Source organism: Lontra canadensis, unplaced genomic scaffold (assembly GCF_010015895.1).
Source record: "Lontra canadensis isolate GAN:19392208 unplaced genomic scaffold, GSC_riverotter_1.0 scaffold2, whole genome shotgun sequence".
Classification (NCBI taxonomy): Eukaryota; Metazoa; Chordata; class Mammalia; order Carnivora; family Mustelidae; genus Lontra; species Lontra canadensis.
In genome coordinates this window covers 10,168,314-10,186,477 of record NW_022630996.1, presented here as the reverse complement: position 1 = coordinate 10,186,477, position 18,164 = coordinate 10,168,314, and the positions used below count along the sequence as shown (strand labels likewise).

At 37.0% G+C, this 18,164-nt stretch overlaps 1 protein-coding gene across 1 annotated transcript in view; it reads right to left on the bottom strand.

Annotated features, from left to right (window-relative positions):
• Positions 1-17,766, bottom strand: part of MTPN (myotrophin) — a 56,723-nt gene extending 38,957 nt beyond the window's left edge. The window contains exon 1 of the mRNA XM_032868491.1: positions 17,431-17,766. Coding sequence (XP_032724382.1) covers positions 17,431-17,502 — 72 coding nt within the window. The 5' untranslated portion in view covers positions 17,503-17,766. The remainder of the gene's footprint in view (positions 1-17,430) is intronic.
• Between the last annotated feature and the right edge of the window lie 398 nt (positions 17,767-18,164).

Here is an 18,164-nt window from a genome sequence, read left to right as displayed (position 1 = left end):
AAAATTAATGAGTAATATTAATACATGATAAAGTTGAATTCAAGGCAAAGAGTATATGTGAAAGAGATGTTCATTTTACATTTAAAAATTATGTATGTTAGTTATGAATCTACCAAAGAATAGCAAGAAACAACTGACAAAATAGCGCCGTAGTGAGAGACTAATATATTATCAGACTTTGGCAGGTAAGACTATAGCAGGCATGATTAACAATCAGTAAGACTGAATTAATACATATCGAATTTTGTGGAAATTCAAACTTTATGGAAACTACACCTTTAACTTACAATGATTAACAAAACTTGAATGTAATAGACCAAAGAAAACCTCAGTACCTCCTGAAGTTGAAAATCTTATAGAACCCCACTGCAATAAAACTATAGAGTAATACCAAAAACTTTAACATAAACACAAACCAGGACCAAAAAAACACCGAAGGAAGAAGCAATAAAAATAAAACACAAAACACACCAATTTACACACATAAACATGCACACACACAATGGAACCAATAGTGAATGTCCTAAATTACTGATGAAGCAAAGAAGAGCTCAAGACTGGAAAATTACTGTTTTAAAAATAAAGATAAAAATATTAAATTATTATATTAAAGGTAAGAATATTACCTTTAGGCCCAAAACTGTGGAAAACCACAGCTTTTGTAAGAGTGTTAATATAAAGTTATAGGCTTTTTAAAATCTTAATTTGATTTTCACATTAGACTTTAAAAACATTTATTATTTTGCCTAGATCTCGCAACAACAAAAGTTTTAAGTATACTAATTCTGGTAACTTTCCATATTAGCTAAAAGGTAATGACAATTTTTATAAACTTAAAAATCCATTAGAAAAACCTATACAGAAACATCATCCAATCCATCTTGCTTCCAAAGAAAATTAACCTCAGAACATCTGATTTCAAATTCAAAAATCTATTTTTCTAGTTTCATAAATATCAGTAATAAGAGTGCATTTAAGAGTTTTCAATGCTTGGAAAAAAACCCCAGTATTTATAATGTATGTGTATACACACACACACACACACACACACACACACACACAGAGTCCACTATTTCCTTTAGAATAATTATCCACAAATCTGGTCAAAATATATCCTTATAAAAAATGAATATTTGGAATGAAAACAAGAATTAACAGCATACAGCACTTTTAGGACTAACAGCAGAAAATCTCCAAGTCTTATTTTAAAGACGTCGTCTTAATATTTTGAGCCAAAGGAGGTGCTGAATTCATCTTTCATTTTAAGCAAAACCAGCAAACAAATACCTGGCTTTGGTGGTACTGTGTAATAATATGATTGTTTCTCCCTGAATAACAAATTATAAAAAAAAATAATGAGCAATGTTCTCTATCAAAGGTAAAGAAGTCTTATAATGATCTAAATAAATGATTTTTTTTTTAAAGATTTCATTTATTTATTTGGCAGACAGAGATCACAAGTAGGCAGAGAGGCAGGCAGAGGAGGTGGGGAAGCAGGCTCCCTGCCAAGCAGAGAGCCCCACACAGGGCTAGATCCCAGAACCCCAAGATCATGACCAGAGCCGAAGGCTTCAACCCACTGAGCCACCACCCAGGCGGCTTTTTCTTAGAAAATGAGAGCGTATTCTCATGGTCCTTGTCTCTAAAGATGTCATTTATTTAAAAGACTTTTTACATGAGTAACTCAAAGTGGCCCGACATCTAATTTTTGATCTCCTTATCTTTTGTGTTACACCTTAGAAACTAGTTAAAAGCACTGAAGAACCCTAATGTACTGGGTGACAAGAGTTAAATCCCAAGACAATACTGTAGCTCCCCCTCACCATAATTCAGACCCCTTTTCTGCCAGTTTGCTAATGCCAACATGATGGGGAACTGGTTCACCTGGTTTCTGTCTGTTAACACTTTATTCCCTGTCTAGATTTTGGATGCTCTTCTTTTCCTGCCATTTAGAGACTCAAATCTTGCCAGTGACTTTCAGCTCAAGCTGATAATCCTTAATCTGATCTTGATTTCATCTTCTGGAGAGAGAATAACTACAAGCTCTTTCTATATAAACTCTTACCATCACATGCACAGCTCTAGATCTTTTATAAGACCTTCAAACATTTTTTCATTCCTTAGTCATTTATCTGGTCATTTATCCAACAAATATTTATACGCTCCCACTAAGAGCGAGATATTACTCTACATGGTAGAAAAGTACTGAAGTGAACAAAAAGATACAAATTCATCAGGTCAAGTAACAGGTGTAATCTGCATAGCATGAGCTGGACTATGGTCATTGTGGTTCTACAAGTTTCTCTTTTGACAACAGGTTTGTGTTAAGTCATTTAAAAAAAAATTGAAACTCCATTTCTCTACTCCCTCAGTCTTTCAAAAAAAAACTCCTGTTCATGACATGGAATGAGAGTGGTTTATGAAATCAAACACCTAGAGACAAATCTTGGCTCTGCCATTTACTAGCTTGGTTAACCTGGGCACATTACTTAAATTTCTTCAATTCTCATTTACCTTATCTGTCAAAACAATCTTTCATGGTGTCTTTTTTAAACCAAATGTTATGAGAATTAAATAAGAAAATGTAGACAAAACACTCTGCAAATAACTTAATATTACATGGTGGCTATTAGAATATCATTACATTTATTTGTAACACAGGACAAGTATGAGGTCTTTGGTTTGCTTTACCTATATGCTAAAAATATTGTCATTTTAATCACTTATATGGTCCAGAGAGTAATTTTTCTTCTGGTGGGTGCTAGTACTACCTCACTGTTAAGTATATCTTCTGGAAGTTTAAGGCAAATAAGTGGCAAAAGGTAGGTACAATAGTGAATAAAAAAAATCACTTCAAGGAGCTTTGTGATATGAAGTGCTCTATCTCTATCATTCACAGTCCAAACAGAGAGTAGGTCCGTTCACCTAATCTAGTTCACTTTGTATTTCTATTTTTCTCTATCTTCCTCTCACCAGATTTCCCCAGCTTTTTTCAATATTCTCCTTATCTACTCTCCTAAATGGTTTTAATATAGAATAAAAACATATTTACAAATACGTACATACTTTCAATAATTTCAGACTGCCTCTCCTTAATGGCAAAATCTTTTTTAAATTTTTATTAATTTTTAAAAATTGTTTCTATTAACATAGAATATATTATTTGCCCCAGGGTACAGATCTGTGAATCGTCAGGCTTACATACTTCACAGTACTCATCATATCATCTACCCTCCCCAATGTCCATAACCCAACAAAATCTTTTTTTTTTTTTTTTAAAGATTTTACTTATTTATCTGAATGAGTGAGTGAGCACAAGGAGGGTGGGGTGCAAGGGAGAAGGTCAAGTAACACCTGTTACTTGACCAGATGAATTTCCCACTGAGCAGGATGAGCCCAGTGTGGGGCTTGATCCTAGGACCCTGGGATCATGTCCTGAGCTGAAGGCAGATGCTTGGACTGAGCCACCTAGGTGCCCCAATGGCAAAACCTTTTATATGCATTGCAGAAGTGTGGTTTGGGCGTGATATTTATTAGATGCAGTACTTCCTGCAGCTCTCTACAACACATTAGGTTCATTTGAATAATAAACATTCCGACTGGGATAGCATTCTTTACAGTATTTCCAAATAAAATGGTCATTTGATTCTTTTTTTTTTTTTTTTAATTTATTTGACAGACAGATCACAAGTAGGCAGAGAGGCAGGCAGAGAGAGAGAGGAGGAGGAGGCAGGCTCCCTGCTGAGCAGAGAGCCCGATGCGGGACTTGATCCCAGGACCCTGGGATCATGACCTGAGCCGAAGGCAGAGGCTTTAACCACTGAGCCACCCAGGCGCCCCTGGTCATTTGATTCTTGCAGAGAACTCTTTTCAAGGACTTTTTTCAGGTGAAAATACACAGGTAATTTGCTTCCTTTGATCTCCAAGATACCTATGATGTTACTGCAATTGAGTTCCACTGGCATAAGAACATACTGTACTGTCACAAGAAACCAGTGTCCTCAAAAGCTACTCAACAAAGAGTAGACTAAATTAGCATATGTGGGACCATTTTGTAGCACAGCAGGTAAGTTAATACTGGACACCTGACTGACAGGAGAATGCAGTAAAACTATTAAATTTAACAAATTCTATATAGTTGAGTCAATGTACCCAGTAATTCAGTTACAGCTAAGTATTACCTTTCCCCACTCAGAGTTCAAAATTTCCTTAAGACTGTAGTATTAAGTATTTTCATAATGACAGAGCCTTTTGAGAACTGGATGAATGCTATGGCTTCTTCTTTCCTACAACTGTCCCTCTGTCCTCTCTCTTGCCCCTCGAGGGTACAAGTCCTTGCCTCAGGATACAACTTTGCCAAAATAATTATGTAATACTGCACTAGTGATATTAGTGGATAAAAAGTACCAGAGTTATAAATTACATAGCAGTGGATTCAAATGTATAATTTACCACTGAGGAGCAAAGAAAACAAAAAAAAAAGGTGGTAACACAGGCAGACAGCACAGGAGAAAGGTAGATGGTCTGAGAAATATTTAATCACTTGCTCTTAATTCTACATATTTTCTACAGTTTTCAGTAAAGGTCTGCCATACCAAATGCATGAAACTTTCAATATTATAAATATGAACTCATTTCAAAGTAATGAACAGGAATAACAACAATAAGCATTCATTTAATGAGCACCTACTTAGTACATAAATAATAATGCATCCACAGAAAACATTTTAAATTGTTTTGAAGAACAATTTTTATTACTAGTTAAAATCCTTACTGTGCTGATTCTGACCAAAATAATCACCTTCTAAAATCTACCAGGATCAGTCACCCCAGACACATTCCCAACTGTGGGTTATTTTCACTGACAAAATTACTACAAATGGTAGTACTTTTAACATATTTCAATGGTTAATGGATGCCTGAGAATCTGGCAAAGAAATTTTGAAAAAAACTGTTCACAGAAAAAAACCACATATACCTTGTGTAAAGATGAGAACTACAAAATAAAACAAAGTTCTGTGTTTTTAAAATAGTTATGCAAATAACTATGTTTTTCTGTCTCCAGGACTCTTAATTTAGGACTATTCAAGGTTTTGAAAGTATACATTCAAATTATAGTTCATTTTCATTAATTTACTTACGAGTATCACACAAAACTAATGAAAATCAAAATGTGAACTGGAAAAAATTTTAAGTGCAAACATAATGCATGACTGTTTTTAAGTATTTTTTTTTACCTAATAGAAGTATTAAGCATCTACATTTTTTACTAACAAAAAAGTTTTTAAATGAAAGCCCATAGAGTTAAGAGCTCAAATCTTATGGTATAATCCCTCATCTGTACACTACACAGAACTTTCAACGTAAGGTTCATTTTTTTTTTTTCTTCAAGATGACTACTTCTGGCACTGAAATTAATTTTATATAGCTGACTTACTTATTAAAAGCTCACCTGATTTTTCTTCTTTGGAAGATTTTAAAGCAATCAGTCACATTTAGAAATTTTCAGATGGAAATAATGAAGAATTAAAATTCTTACTGGTGGTATAAAATTAAAATTTTAATTTAACAGAATGCATGCATTTATATGAAGACTACCAAAATCAAAAAAGCCCATTCAAAATATTATGGTGGTACCTCAATTTAGAAAGCTTAGTATGATAAAAAATTAGCTTCATTTTCAAGAAACTAAGTCATGGCTCCACAGCTGGAATTTATTCTTAAAACCTTACGTAGCTTGGGAAATATCTTTGTGTCTGGATCCAATGGTTTACATTCCTAAAGTTTATATCTGCAAATAAAACCACAATAGGGAGAAAGAGGGAAAAGGGAAGGAAAAGAGGGGGCAAGAGAGAAGACAGACAGAAGGGAAAACGTAATTCAATTTCTAAAATTTTAAATATGATCTCTGCAGAAATCTACTGAGTGGGGAAGGGGGTGTATATATTTTCTTAAGATTGTTTTTCTGTCACGATCATATATGAGTGACAACTTGATTATATGTTTTATTCCTGACAGAACTGCTTGTTTCACTATTTTCCAGTACTATCACAGAAAATCTAAAGGTAAGACAATTTAACCTCAAAATTCATGTTATTATTTTGCCTATAAGCATACAAACTAAAAAAAAAAAAACCTTCAGAAATTAATCATTTTAGTCAGGATGTGTTATGCTCCTCATTTACATTTACTGATTTTGAATAAAATGTGGGGACCCTCTATTTCCAATTGTGGGTGTTCTTTTCAGTTGTGAAAACCTGTATTTCTGTTTATCAGTTCAAACTTGTATGTTCTTTTGCTTATGCTATCTTTTGCTGGTTCGATCTCAACGCTTTACATATCATAATAATCTTCAATTTTTTCCATCTATGTATTCCATTTGTAGTTCTGAAAATTTTCAGTGCAAATGATGGAAAAGAATACTCTTTTAGAATGAGATCAAATCTTGTCCTTCCACTTATTAGCTGTAGGATTTCAGGCAAGTTACTTAATTTTCATTTCTCTACCTATAAAATGGAGATAAAGCCTACCTGGGCAGATACGGATTAAATTATATGCATTATCTACATGTATATTACCTTATTCTGTAGGACCATACCTGACACAGAGAAAGCCCTCAAAGAGAAGGGATTCTGTTCCCATTATCTTCCATTTTGAGTCTGATGTTCTATAGCATTGATTCTCCTCTATACCTTAATCAAATATGACTTTTTCTTGGCTCTTTTAGCAGTCTATTATTTTTATATGGTTGTATATTCCCTAACATTAACATATTTGTATGTTTGCTTTCTAAGTGTTTTTCATGTCATGTTTTAAGAAAGAAAATAATTTATTCAGAACCCATATAAGTATCTTATTTATTGTTTGTCATGTATACCCTTTTAACTGAGCCTACTAAAGAAAATGGATCCTCAGAAACAATCACTGTATTCCTAGGCTTACTGAATACGCTGGCTGGTATTATAGGCGCCCAAATGATATGCTGAATGAATTATGAATGAAACAATGAAAACTGCAGTAACTAGCCTTCTCTTGAGATTCCACAGTTTGGAAATCAAGCAAGATCCAAGCTCAGTAAATGTGCAAGCATGAAGGAGGCTTCAAAACAAGAAATAAAACCAAAATCTGTCACAAGAAGCACCTGCGTAGAAGATACCACAATGGGCATAGCATGACTTCTGATTTTGGAAACTGCATATTTTACTGCTGCTGCTAGATTCTTTACAGTGCCAGCGTCTTTGTATCAGCTCCAGGAAAAAAGCATCCAATAAGGATTATGAATTTGGGGCCTATTTTCTAAGTGCAGGCAGGAAAAAGAAATTTATCTGTATTTTTTGGCTTTTGTTGTGGTAGATCTTGCATTTCACCAAGATTCATACCATGTAAGAGTGAACTCCTCAAACACAGGAAGGGCCTTCAAATTCTGGGAAGCCCCACCCCCCCCAAAGATAAAAGCCCCACTACAAATACTGTATCTTAAATCAAGATATGAAATATTCAGGGGGAGGTGATCTCCTAGTTCTCAAGTTTGAGACAAACTATTCAAACATCTAAATGGTAACAAATGAGCCACTCACACATGGCACTTTTTGTTTTTTTTAAACCAGTCATTAACACAAAACTCTTTTTGAATATTCAAAACTTAAAGACAAGAGCAAGACTTCCATAGAACAAGATTTGAATTTCTTAAACCACTATTTTTCTAATTCAAGTCCAGGGACTTGTCCGTCAAATCAGGAGCCTATAGCTCTCCAGTTAAAGAAACTGCAGTATAGCAGAAACACCTTAAAAAAGTTCTATGTTAGATACCACACTGGCATAAATGAGGAGTTAAGTGCACAAATAAGGAGTGCTATATAGAACAAGAACTTTAAAAATAAGCAGAAATTTACTCTGCAGATAGGGTGGGGCAAAAAAGAACATTCCAACAGAGGTAGTGACTAGTATAAAGTACAAAATACTTTATTATAAAATACCATAGTTTGGTGGTGGTGGCGGGGGGGAAGCACCTGTTCTGGTTCCAGAAAACTGCCATAAAGTCCTAATCCTAATTAGCAGTATGATCTTGGTCAAGTCATTTAATGACTTATTTTTTCTCATCTACAAAATAAGGGTCTAGGAAGACTACATGATATTTACATAGTTCTGCTTCTAAAAAAATTTATGGTTATTATTATGAGTAACAGTGGCTAACATTTCTTGGCTAACAATCACCGCATGCCAAGGAAAATGGTACACAGTCGACATATACCAAGTAGGTATTATTAATAGCCTCATTTTTCCCCAGTTGAGGAAACCCAGGTTCTGAGCGGTGAACTAATTTGCTCAACACAATCCAGTAAGTTAAGAGAGCCAGAGCCAAGAGGGTCTAATTCCAAAGCCATTATGGCTAACCCAACAATGAAATTTCAAATTCCCTAAGGAGACTGTTATTGCTTTTATTATACTATGGGTAAAGTGTTCATTATCTACAACCCCCTTTCTTTGATATCTAAATTTTTCAGAAAGTCAAGAATTTAGACCTAAGTATCATAATGTTCATTATCTTGTACAGTCAAATAGAAATCTTTCCAAAATATATCCTACACATCTCTGACTTTTTAAGTAAGAGAAAAGTAGACTAAATTTAAACTTTTCTTGAAGCTCAAGGTTACATCCATACATGTTAATTACTGTATGGGCCTCTAGAACTTTAAGGTCACCTGACTCTTTGCTCCTTCATTTTCTAGGGTAAGCTTACGTTTGCTTCCTCTTTCATTGCTTTCAATAATCACAGCTCCTCTCCACCCTTGGTAGTGTTCTGTGGATCACCCCCCCCCCGCAAAAAAATCAAGCTTCCAAGCTATCAAAACTATTAATATAGTAAATATACGGCTGCAAAAAAATTAATTCTTGTCTTACTTCTCATTACAAGGTGGCCTTTGCTATGGTACCTAGAGTAGCTCTTAAAATTATCAATTCAGCTATGATCGGATTACCTCAACACAATTTCACTACTTCAAATACTTCATACAGAATATTCCCACACTGTACTATATCCTCTGATCCTACCTAAAAGATTATGTTCCTCACATTACATGATGTCAACATGCAAGAAAAAAATGTATAATGCTTATGGAGACATAAGGGTTAAACTTGAAGTAGTTCCAAAAATGCTCATATTTTCCCTGAGACAACAGAAAAAAGGAAAAAAAAATCTTAAAGGAACCCTCATGCAAAAATTCTAAAGAGAATATAAGAGAAAAATGGCTTCATTCCATGCTAAAATATATTATGAAGCTACAGTAATTAAAACAATTTAGTATAGATAGAACCAGAGCAAGAAATTCAAGCACAGAATTCTGCCAATGATGAAGATAACAGTTTAGATTAGTAAGGATAGAGGAATTACACAATAAATGGTATGGAAACAAACTGTTAAAAAAACAAACACTTTAAATAGCAGAAGGATCAAATGCCTAAAATACCAAAAAAAGAAAGAAAAAAGAAGTTTTAGAAGACTAAATTTATCTATAATCTTACAGAGAAGAAAGAGGTCTCTGTAAGTAGGAGACAATATTCAAGTCACAAAAGGGGAAAGAGTGATATATTTACCACATAAAAAGTAAGGACTGTTATAGAACAACAACAAAATAGATGGAAGTCAAGAGATAAAATGGAAAAAAAATTTACAAAGTATGGGACAAAACAAACTTCCTTAATTTATAAAGGGCTCATGCAAATCAATAAAAAACAGACCAACTACCTAATAGAAAAATGAACAAAAGATATGAACAAAAAATTTTGGGGAAAGAACACAAATGCTAATAAAGTTTTGATGTTTGATTTCCTCATTAAAAAATGAATCTGAAGCAACTTATTCAAATGGCAAAAACTAAAAGTGTGATGATGCCCAATGCTGCTGATGTTGTCACGGAATAATCAGTCTAATGTGCTTACTGATGTGTGCCCAAGTTTATAAAACTTTATCAGGAGAGTAATACAGATACAACCTCAAAAGGTGCCAAGGTATATATACAAAGGTAATCATGATAGCACTGTTTACTTACAAAAATAAGCTGGAAAAAATATTTATCATAGAACACTAGTCAAATAAATTACGGTATATCCATAAAATAGAATACTATGCCCCAGTGAACAAAATGGGGGGGAATGAGTAGATTTCACTGTGGAACTTAAGATAAATTATCAAGGAATTTAAAAACGCAAGTGTAGACGTATGTACAGAATTGTTTTTAAGTGGGGAAATAGATGAGTAACTGAATTTCCAGTGTTTTTCTGAAATTACGTGAAACTCTTGGTTCACTTTGTTCACATAGACCAGAGAAGGAAATCAGAGCTGCTGCATTTTTTAATCTGTTCCTGAATTAATTTCACTTTTTAAAGTTAAAAGGAATTATTTAGGTAGTAGAATAATGGGGCAATTTTTGTCTTTTCTATGCTTTTCTGTCTTAAAAATACCTAATACAACCCATATTTAAGAAACTACTTGGGTAGGGGAAATGGGCAATGGGACACTTAGCTTCAATTTATTTTATTCAGTGCAGTGTTATCTTTTACATAGTAAAAGCTTTTATTTTTATAATCAAATCAGCTTTAATATATTATACTTTTAACTGCCTGCACTAGTGTAAGGACAACGTCTACAATTTCAAACCAAACACTATATATATATATATATATATATATATATATATATATATATCAGAGTGAACATTAACCTTCCAATATAAAAAGATCTTCTTTTACATTAAAAAAAAAAAAGCCTAATAAAAAGTGTATCTACACTTAATTTTCTCTGTCTTCTGAGGGCACCTATATTTATTTATACAAGCTGATATATCTGCTTTCTGACTGAGTCACTAGCCCTGATGCAGAAAGGGCAGAATACAGTGACAAATCTTTATAAGAAAGAAGCCGGTAATTTAAAAAAGGAATGGAAAAACTGGAAACTGCCTAAAATGAATAAATGCAAGACAGATTAAAATAAGACAGCTTTTAAGTCGCCTATTTTATTAGGAAAGTGAAAAGCGATCCCAATAAGTCTTGCAATTGCTAAAGATTAGAGTTGATACTTTTCTCAGATTCAAGAGATCCTATCCTTTCAAAGTGTGCACAATTGTGGCTTTTCAAACCTATCAGAGTGTCGAAGGCAGATGTAATTAGAATGGGGGCTGGAAGAGGGAAAGGAAACCATAGAGAAAGGGAAGTTAGAGACCTGATGTATAGTATTTCACAGCAAGTGAAACAGAAGCACATGTAAACAAGAGAGTACATACATCAGTCCTACTGGAGGTTATAAGGGACCATTAATACAACTCATAAACGTTCACCCCTAGGATAGTTGGATCCTCAAAATCTACCACAAAGTTCACCTCTAAGTAGTCTCAATGGATAATTACCATCCTGTTGTGATTATTTTTAAGACTTGCATAAAACAGTACCCCCTAAATTACATAGCATTCTTTTTTTTTTTTTTTAAGATTTTATTTATTTATTTGACAGACAGAGATCACAAGTAGATGGAGAGGCAGACAGAGAGAGAGAGAGGGAAGCAGGCTCCCTGCTGAGCAGAGAGCCCGATGCGGGACTCGATCCCAGGACCCTGAGATCATGACCTGAGCCGAAGGCAGCGGCTTAACCCACTGAGCCACCCAGGCGCCCCAATTACACAGCATTCTTGAGAAATGAAGGTCAATGGTATGCTGAAGTATATAGCAAGGAGCTATGAAGTCAGAGTTCAAATCTCAGCTTCACTACTCAAGAGCTTTATGACCTTAGGCAAGCTATTTAATCTTTGCTTCAGTCTCTTAATCTCTAAAATGGGGGTTTAACGCCATTAACTATGCTCATGGGTTGACATGATAAGTAAATGAAATTATATTTATACATGGCATGACAGTGCTCAAGTAAAATTTTAAGAACATACTTTTTGGGAAAAAAGTGCTATTTGTTAATTGAAACCATTCTGAATAGAGATCTCAATACTTTAGTTTACTTTGTTTCTTAACGCAGACACAATTTAACCTTTTCTGCACTGCACAGGGTCATCACTAGGAATATAAATTATAAGACTGTATGACTATAGGGGCACCTGGCTGGCTCAGTCGGTAGAGTGTGCAACTCTCTGAATCAGGGTTGTGGTTCAAGCCTCACATCTCACACTGGGTGTAGATATTTAAAAACAAAACAAAACCTTTAAAAACAAACAAACAAAAAGAACGTGTGACTATAAATACAAAAGTTTCCACAAGCTATCAAATAATCAGTCTCTTCAGAGAGTACCTTGAGCAAAGAGAGCCTCTGAGGAGATTTAAAGTTTATAAGAGATGCTGTCTTTATGCTATTTCTATATTGTTACAGCTAAAAATTTCAAAAATTATAGCCATTTTTCCTATGTCTTTATTCATAATCAGAGATGACTTGTTGTGCCTCCTTCTTGCAAGCCCCTTTCTTTTTCTTAAGGTGCTGATGCTAAGCTACTCTGAGCTAAGAAACCAGATAACCATTTCAAGGCAGACTGATACAGTGAAAAAAATACGGGCGGCAGATTCAGACAGCTCTATGTTTAAATCCTTACGCTACTGACTTTGTGACCTTGTTACATTGCTTAACTTCAACTTCTCTAAGTTTCAATTTCCTCATCCTTAAAATGGGAATACTATTAGCTATACTGAAATGCTGGCTTAAAAAGCAAATGAAAACTTAAAGATCGTGCAGAGTGTCTTCTTATATCCAGCAATATAAATCATTCTGTTAATTGTAATCTTTATTATATAGCTAATGAAGTATATTGAAACTGTAGCTAAGTCAAGAATAAAAAGAATTTCTTGGAACATATGCTTTTAATGTGTGAAATTCCTTGGCACTGTACTAGAGATACAAAGATGAAAAAGAATATAGTATCGAATCTCCAGAGGCTCAGAGCTTAATTAAAGACAGACATGTAAACAAAGTCACAGCAATTTGATAAGTCAAACTGTAAAAGAAGCAGTGCACCATCTGAAGTCAAAATTTTTTTTTCTGGAAGAAGTGGAATTTAAGCTCAGAGGATAAACAGGGGATCAGCAGGTTGGGGGTTAGGGACTGAGGTGCGCAGACTTGGTTCGGGAGGATAAAAAGAGCACATGTAAAGATATACAAGTAAGAAACAGCCTGGCACAGCCTGGAGCAGAGTGTTTGTAGAGAGAAGAATTTAGAAAGGTAGGCATGGGCCAGATCATAATGGCCTAGTCCTCCAAACCGAGGAGTAACTGGCCCTTTTTAAAATTAATTAATGGGAAAAAATAATAATGGGGAATCACAAAGTATTTTAAGGACAGTGGAGGTGGTTGGCTGAAAAAGGTAACATGGTCAGAATTCACAATACTGAGAGATCTCCCCAACTAAGATGTGCAAACTGACGAGGAAAGAGAGGACTACCAAAGCCAAGGAAAATACAGTTCAGGCGGGAAAGATGCAGCAATTAATCGCAAGTAGTAGTGATAAGAATGATAGTAAAGAGAGAGATGAAGTGGGTAGTCTTGACAACACTGAGTAGTTGGGGAAAATTCCCCAATTTCTCATTTGGGCAAATTGCTGGGTCAGGAGGTCATTAGTCAAAATGGAGACAACAAAAATGAAAAAGTTTCTGAGAAGACAGTGTGGACTCAATCTGGATTTTATGTGAACAAAGGCGTCCATTTGGCAGATGGGAGCTCAGGTGAAAGCAGAATTAACTGCGACAAAAGAAATGGACATAGAGGTAGAAATGGCAGATGATGCAAAGGTAATGTCACCCAGAAGAAGTACAGAGATTGAGGATGGGGCTACGAGTATCTATTACTGCTGCTCATAAAGATCTCACTCTCTGGCTTTCGCTTGTTTTCCAACTGGACAAACTGAATTTTATGTAAGTGAGATATTACTTAGAGTTTTCATACTTCTTTAAAAGCATGAAAATGGCCCCCTACAAGTCTGCTGAATGTAGATGCTTAAGTCTACTGAGCACCGTGTCCAGCTTCTTCACTATTGGGCCAGACCTAGCAGAGTGCTTGGGACCTGAAAGATGCCTAATAAAAATGAATTAACTGGGGCGCCTGGGTGGCTCAGTGGGTTAAAGCCTCTGCTTTCGGCTCAGGTCATGATCCCAGGGTCCTGGGATCGAGCCCCGCATCGGGCTCTCTGCTCACTGGGGAGCCTGCTTCCTCCTCTCTCTCTGCCTGCTTCTCTGCCTACTTGTGATCTCTGTCTGCCAGATAAATAAATAAAATCTTAAAAAAAAAAAAAATGAATTAACTAACCATGTGTGGTCTTTAGGTCAATCAAGAAGCCAAAGTGTCGGGACGCCTGGGTGGCTCAGTTGGTTAAGCAGCTGCCTTCGGCTCAGGTCATGATCCCAGCGTCCTGGGATCGAGTCCCGCATCGGGCTCCTTGCTCGGCGGGGAGCCTGATTCTCCCTCTGCCTCTGCCTGCCATTCTGTCTGCCTGTGCTCACTCTCCCTCTCTCTCTCTGGCAAATAAATAAATAAAATCATAAAAATAAATAAATAAATAAATTAAAAAAAAAAAAAAAAAAGAAGCCAAAGTGTCTTAGATACTGTTTTAATGTTCCAGATGAACATTTAATACAGATTAACCTAAAATTTTCTTTATATGCTGCTTTTTACATTTAGTAACAGATTTTTCAATGATCTGGGGACTCTGAATTTACTTTTCAGAGTTAAGAACTCAAAACCAGTAAGTTATGCCTATCCTTATTTCCGATTTCTGTATAGAAGTCAATAGCAGGTAGAAAAGTAAGATTATTGGTTTTTTAAAAAAAGATTTCATTTATTAGAGAGAGAGATAAAGAAAGCACAAGCCAGGGGAGTGGGAGAGGGAGAAGCAGCCTCTGGGAGCTTGATGTGGGGCTTGATCTCAGGACCCGGAAATCATGACCTGAGCCAAAGGCAGACGCTTAACCCATCAAGCCATCCGGGGCCCCAGATTATTGATTTATTTAAAACATTAGTTTTAAAAAGGGAAAATACTAAAATACTTCACCTATGGGTCCATTCTTATGTATTAACAATGTGAGAGATCTTCATAGGAGTACTGAGGAGAATATTTTTAAAGACTCACCACTTAGAAGGAAAATTAGATGAGTCCAAACTTCCTTTATGTACTTTGTTTACATACTTTTACTCAGATAAATGCACATTACATAAACTCAGTATCATAATGAGTGTTCATAAATTGGCAGATGAAAAGGATGAGGCAATGAATAAGCAGGGAAGATGGCTGCTGAGCAGAAGAAACTATGTTATAAGCACTTGAGAGTATGAATAGCACTGTAAAGGGAACTCAGTAAACACTGGAGTGGTGGGTTTTGGGTTTTGGGGGTATTTTTCACTAACAAAAGATATTTTAAGAGACTCGAGTTACTCAATAAAACTAAGGAAAAATCTTAGGATTCATAGGATTACATTATAGTCAAACTTTTCAGATAAGCCAGTTCTTAATACTTCCTTTTGCTTTTCTTTGAACGCCTAGCCTCCCTCTCATGCATCTCTCTTTTGATGAGAATAGGCAGTAGGGTAGTAATAGGGAAAGAACAAAATCAAACTGAACATAATGACCTGATTTTGATACTCTTTAAAAAAAAAATGGGTAATGTTCTACTAGAATCTTGATATCAAATACTTTCACAATTACAGTTTATATTGGGAGAGACTGCATGGAGCAGTTAAAAGAGCCTAAGTTTTGGAGTCAGCAGTTCTGGCTTCATTATCTGTTATCTCTGTAACTTTGGATTTTTAAGTACCCTGCATCTCAGTACTGTAAAATGTATCTGTAAAATGGGATTAATAAAAGGACTTTCACAAGACTCACAAGGATGATATAAAATAATGGATCAGGAAGACACCACATAAATGGTATTGTTTTGTAGCTGCAAGCTCCATTAATATTTACCAACTTTTCATATTTCAGGTATATCAAATAACCTAGCTTCTGCCATAACAGAAAAACAAAAGCCCACTCGATTCCAGAGTACCGTAGTGTCCCATCACTGGAAAGTGTACCATGGATTAAAGTATCCCAGTAATGTTTTCCTTTCAATCTTACATTGAAACATCCAATAAGTTAGGTTTCAGACTGCCACTAGCTGAGAAGGCAGCAAATGGTGTCCTATGAATCCACTGCAAATAACAACAAAACACATATTCTTCATGCAAAAGTCTAAACTGTAATGGTATTAAATGAGTAAAAACTAGCAGTGGTTTGCCTTGCACAATCCTGCAAGTTTTAAGAAACACTGCTTCTGCTTAGTTCCTTCCTAACACAGATCTCTGAAGCAAAAACAACCAGTGGTCATATCCTTTGAAGAACTAAAATCCAGAACCAATTCTCACACTTTTTGAAGGTGAGCAAGATGTCCTCCTTGGTTATGTCATAAAATTATATTTTTCAGAAGACACCCTCCACAGTTACGTCATAAGGTTATACTTTTGTTTTGGGAGATTTGTTTTTACATTACCATCATATGATAATCGCAGGTCAGTTCTCTAACGACTACAAAAGGCAGTTTCAGGGTCCGGAGGCAGGTCAGCTTGGGATTCTAAGCTTACCATTCCACCACAAAGCAGATTCAACTTTCTATTTTGAGTTTAGGTTTGAGATGAGCTTTCTTCATCACGATTTTACCCTTAAACACACGGTGACTACACTGCATACTATCTATTACACGTTTGAGTATTTCAGATGGGATCGAGGATAAACATGGAGTAACTAAAGTCAACGTGCTTGACTGAAAACTATTCTGATTATCTTAAACACTGCCAGGTGCTGACTGACACCCTCACCACTTGAAGCAAATACCTATTTGTTGTAGTGTGGGAGAGGAAAAAGGCCACACCCAAAGTTAAGACTTCACAGTGAAGTGATACCGAGTTTCAAAATTTCAACCATTGCTATTTTCGGCACTCTTTTCCAGGGTCAATGTATCCTTCAAATTCTCAACAGGTTCAAAGTTCAAGAAAAGGCGTTCCTCTGATTCTAATCACTTAGGTTACTTCATTCAGCAACCGGCAGGTCCAAGATGGAGAATTACCTCCATTCAAGAAAGATTTAAGTAACTCCACCATAGAAGACGACCAAACTCAAATGACCAGGGCTCAGAAGTGACTCTCAAAGAGGGTTACCACTCCTCCCCTCCCCCAGGGAGCAGGCGGACAAGAGGAGTCTGACTGTATCACACCAACCAGTTACCTGACAGAACGCGACCGTGGTATCGGACCCTTCCTTCAGTTCAGACGCTCCCAGGCTCCCCTCTCTCCTCGGTGCCACCTCCATCCAGGCTGTCTCTCCTCCCCCAACCCCCACTCCCGCCAGCCCAGCTCCCGTCCGCTTCCTGAGCCTCATCGACATCCCACCTCCGTGCTCTCGCGCACTCCACTCGTCGCCGCTTACCTTGGCCACATAGTCTTTCACCTCATCCAAGTCTCCGTTTTTCAGGGCCCACATGAACTCCTTGTCGCACATCACTGCAGCGGGGCGGGCCGCCTGGCCGGGTAGAAGACGAGGAGGCGGTGGTAGCAGCAAGCGGATACCGCGGGGCGAGAGGCAGACAGGGCCGCGCGGAGCTGGAGAGGGGAAGAGAAGGCGGGGAAGGCTGCCAGGCGGGCGAGGCAGTTGGCCGCGGCGACCGTTGGGGCGGGAGAAACAAAGTTCTTTTGCGGCCACCGGGCCCAGCAGAGCAGGTTCCGCCTGGCCGAAGAGAAGCCGGAGCGTTTGCACTTCCGGTTCACTCCCAGCTAGGATCCTCCCCCAACTTCCTCTTCCTCTTCCCTTGGGCGGAACGCCCCGCTCGGGACCCCGCCCTGACGGCCCGCGGCGGAGCGCTCCACGTGCGCAGGCGCAGTGGCGAGGCCGGCTGACGGACCGGGTCCGGGGGGAGTGGGCGGGACTGAGAGGCCAGTGAAGCGAGCCCGTGGGCCTCAGGGGCCCAGGGCGGAGGCCCAGTTAGGCTAGTTCAGGTAGAACCAGGATGTTTTTTGCACACCACACACGTGGGGAAAAACTTTTTTAAAACACAGCGTTGGAGGGCACCTTGCTCACATTCTAAGTGTCCAGTAGGAATGTTGGATTTGAATTCCTTTCTCTTTTCGTTCCCTCCTTTACTTTTTTTTTACCCTTCTCTCTCT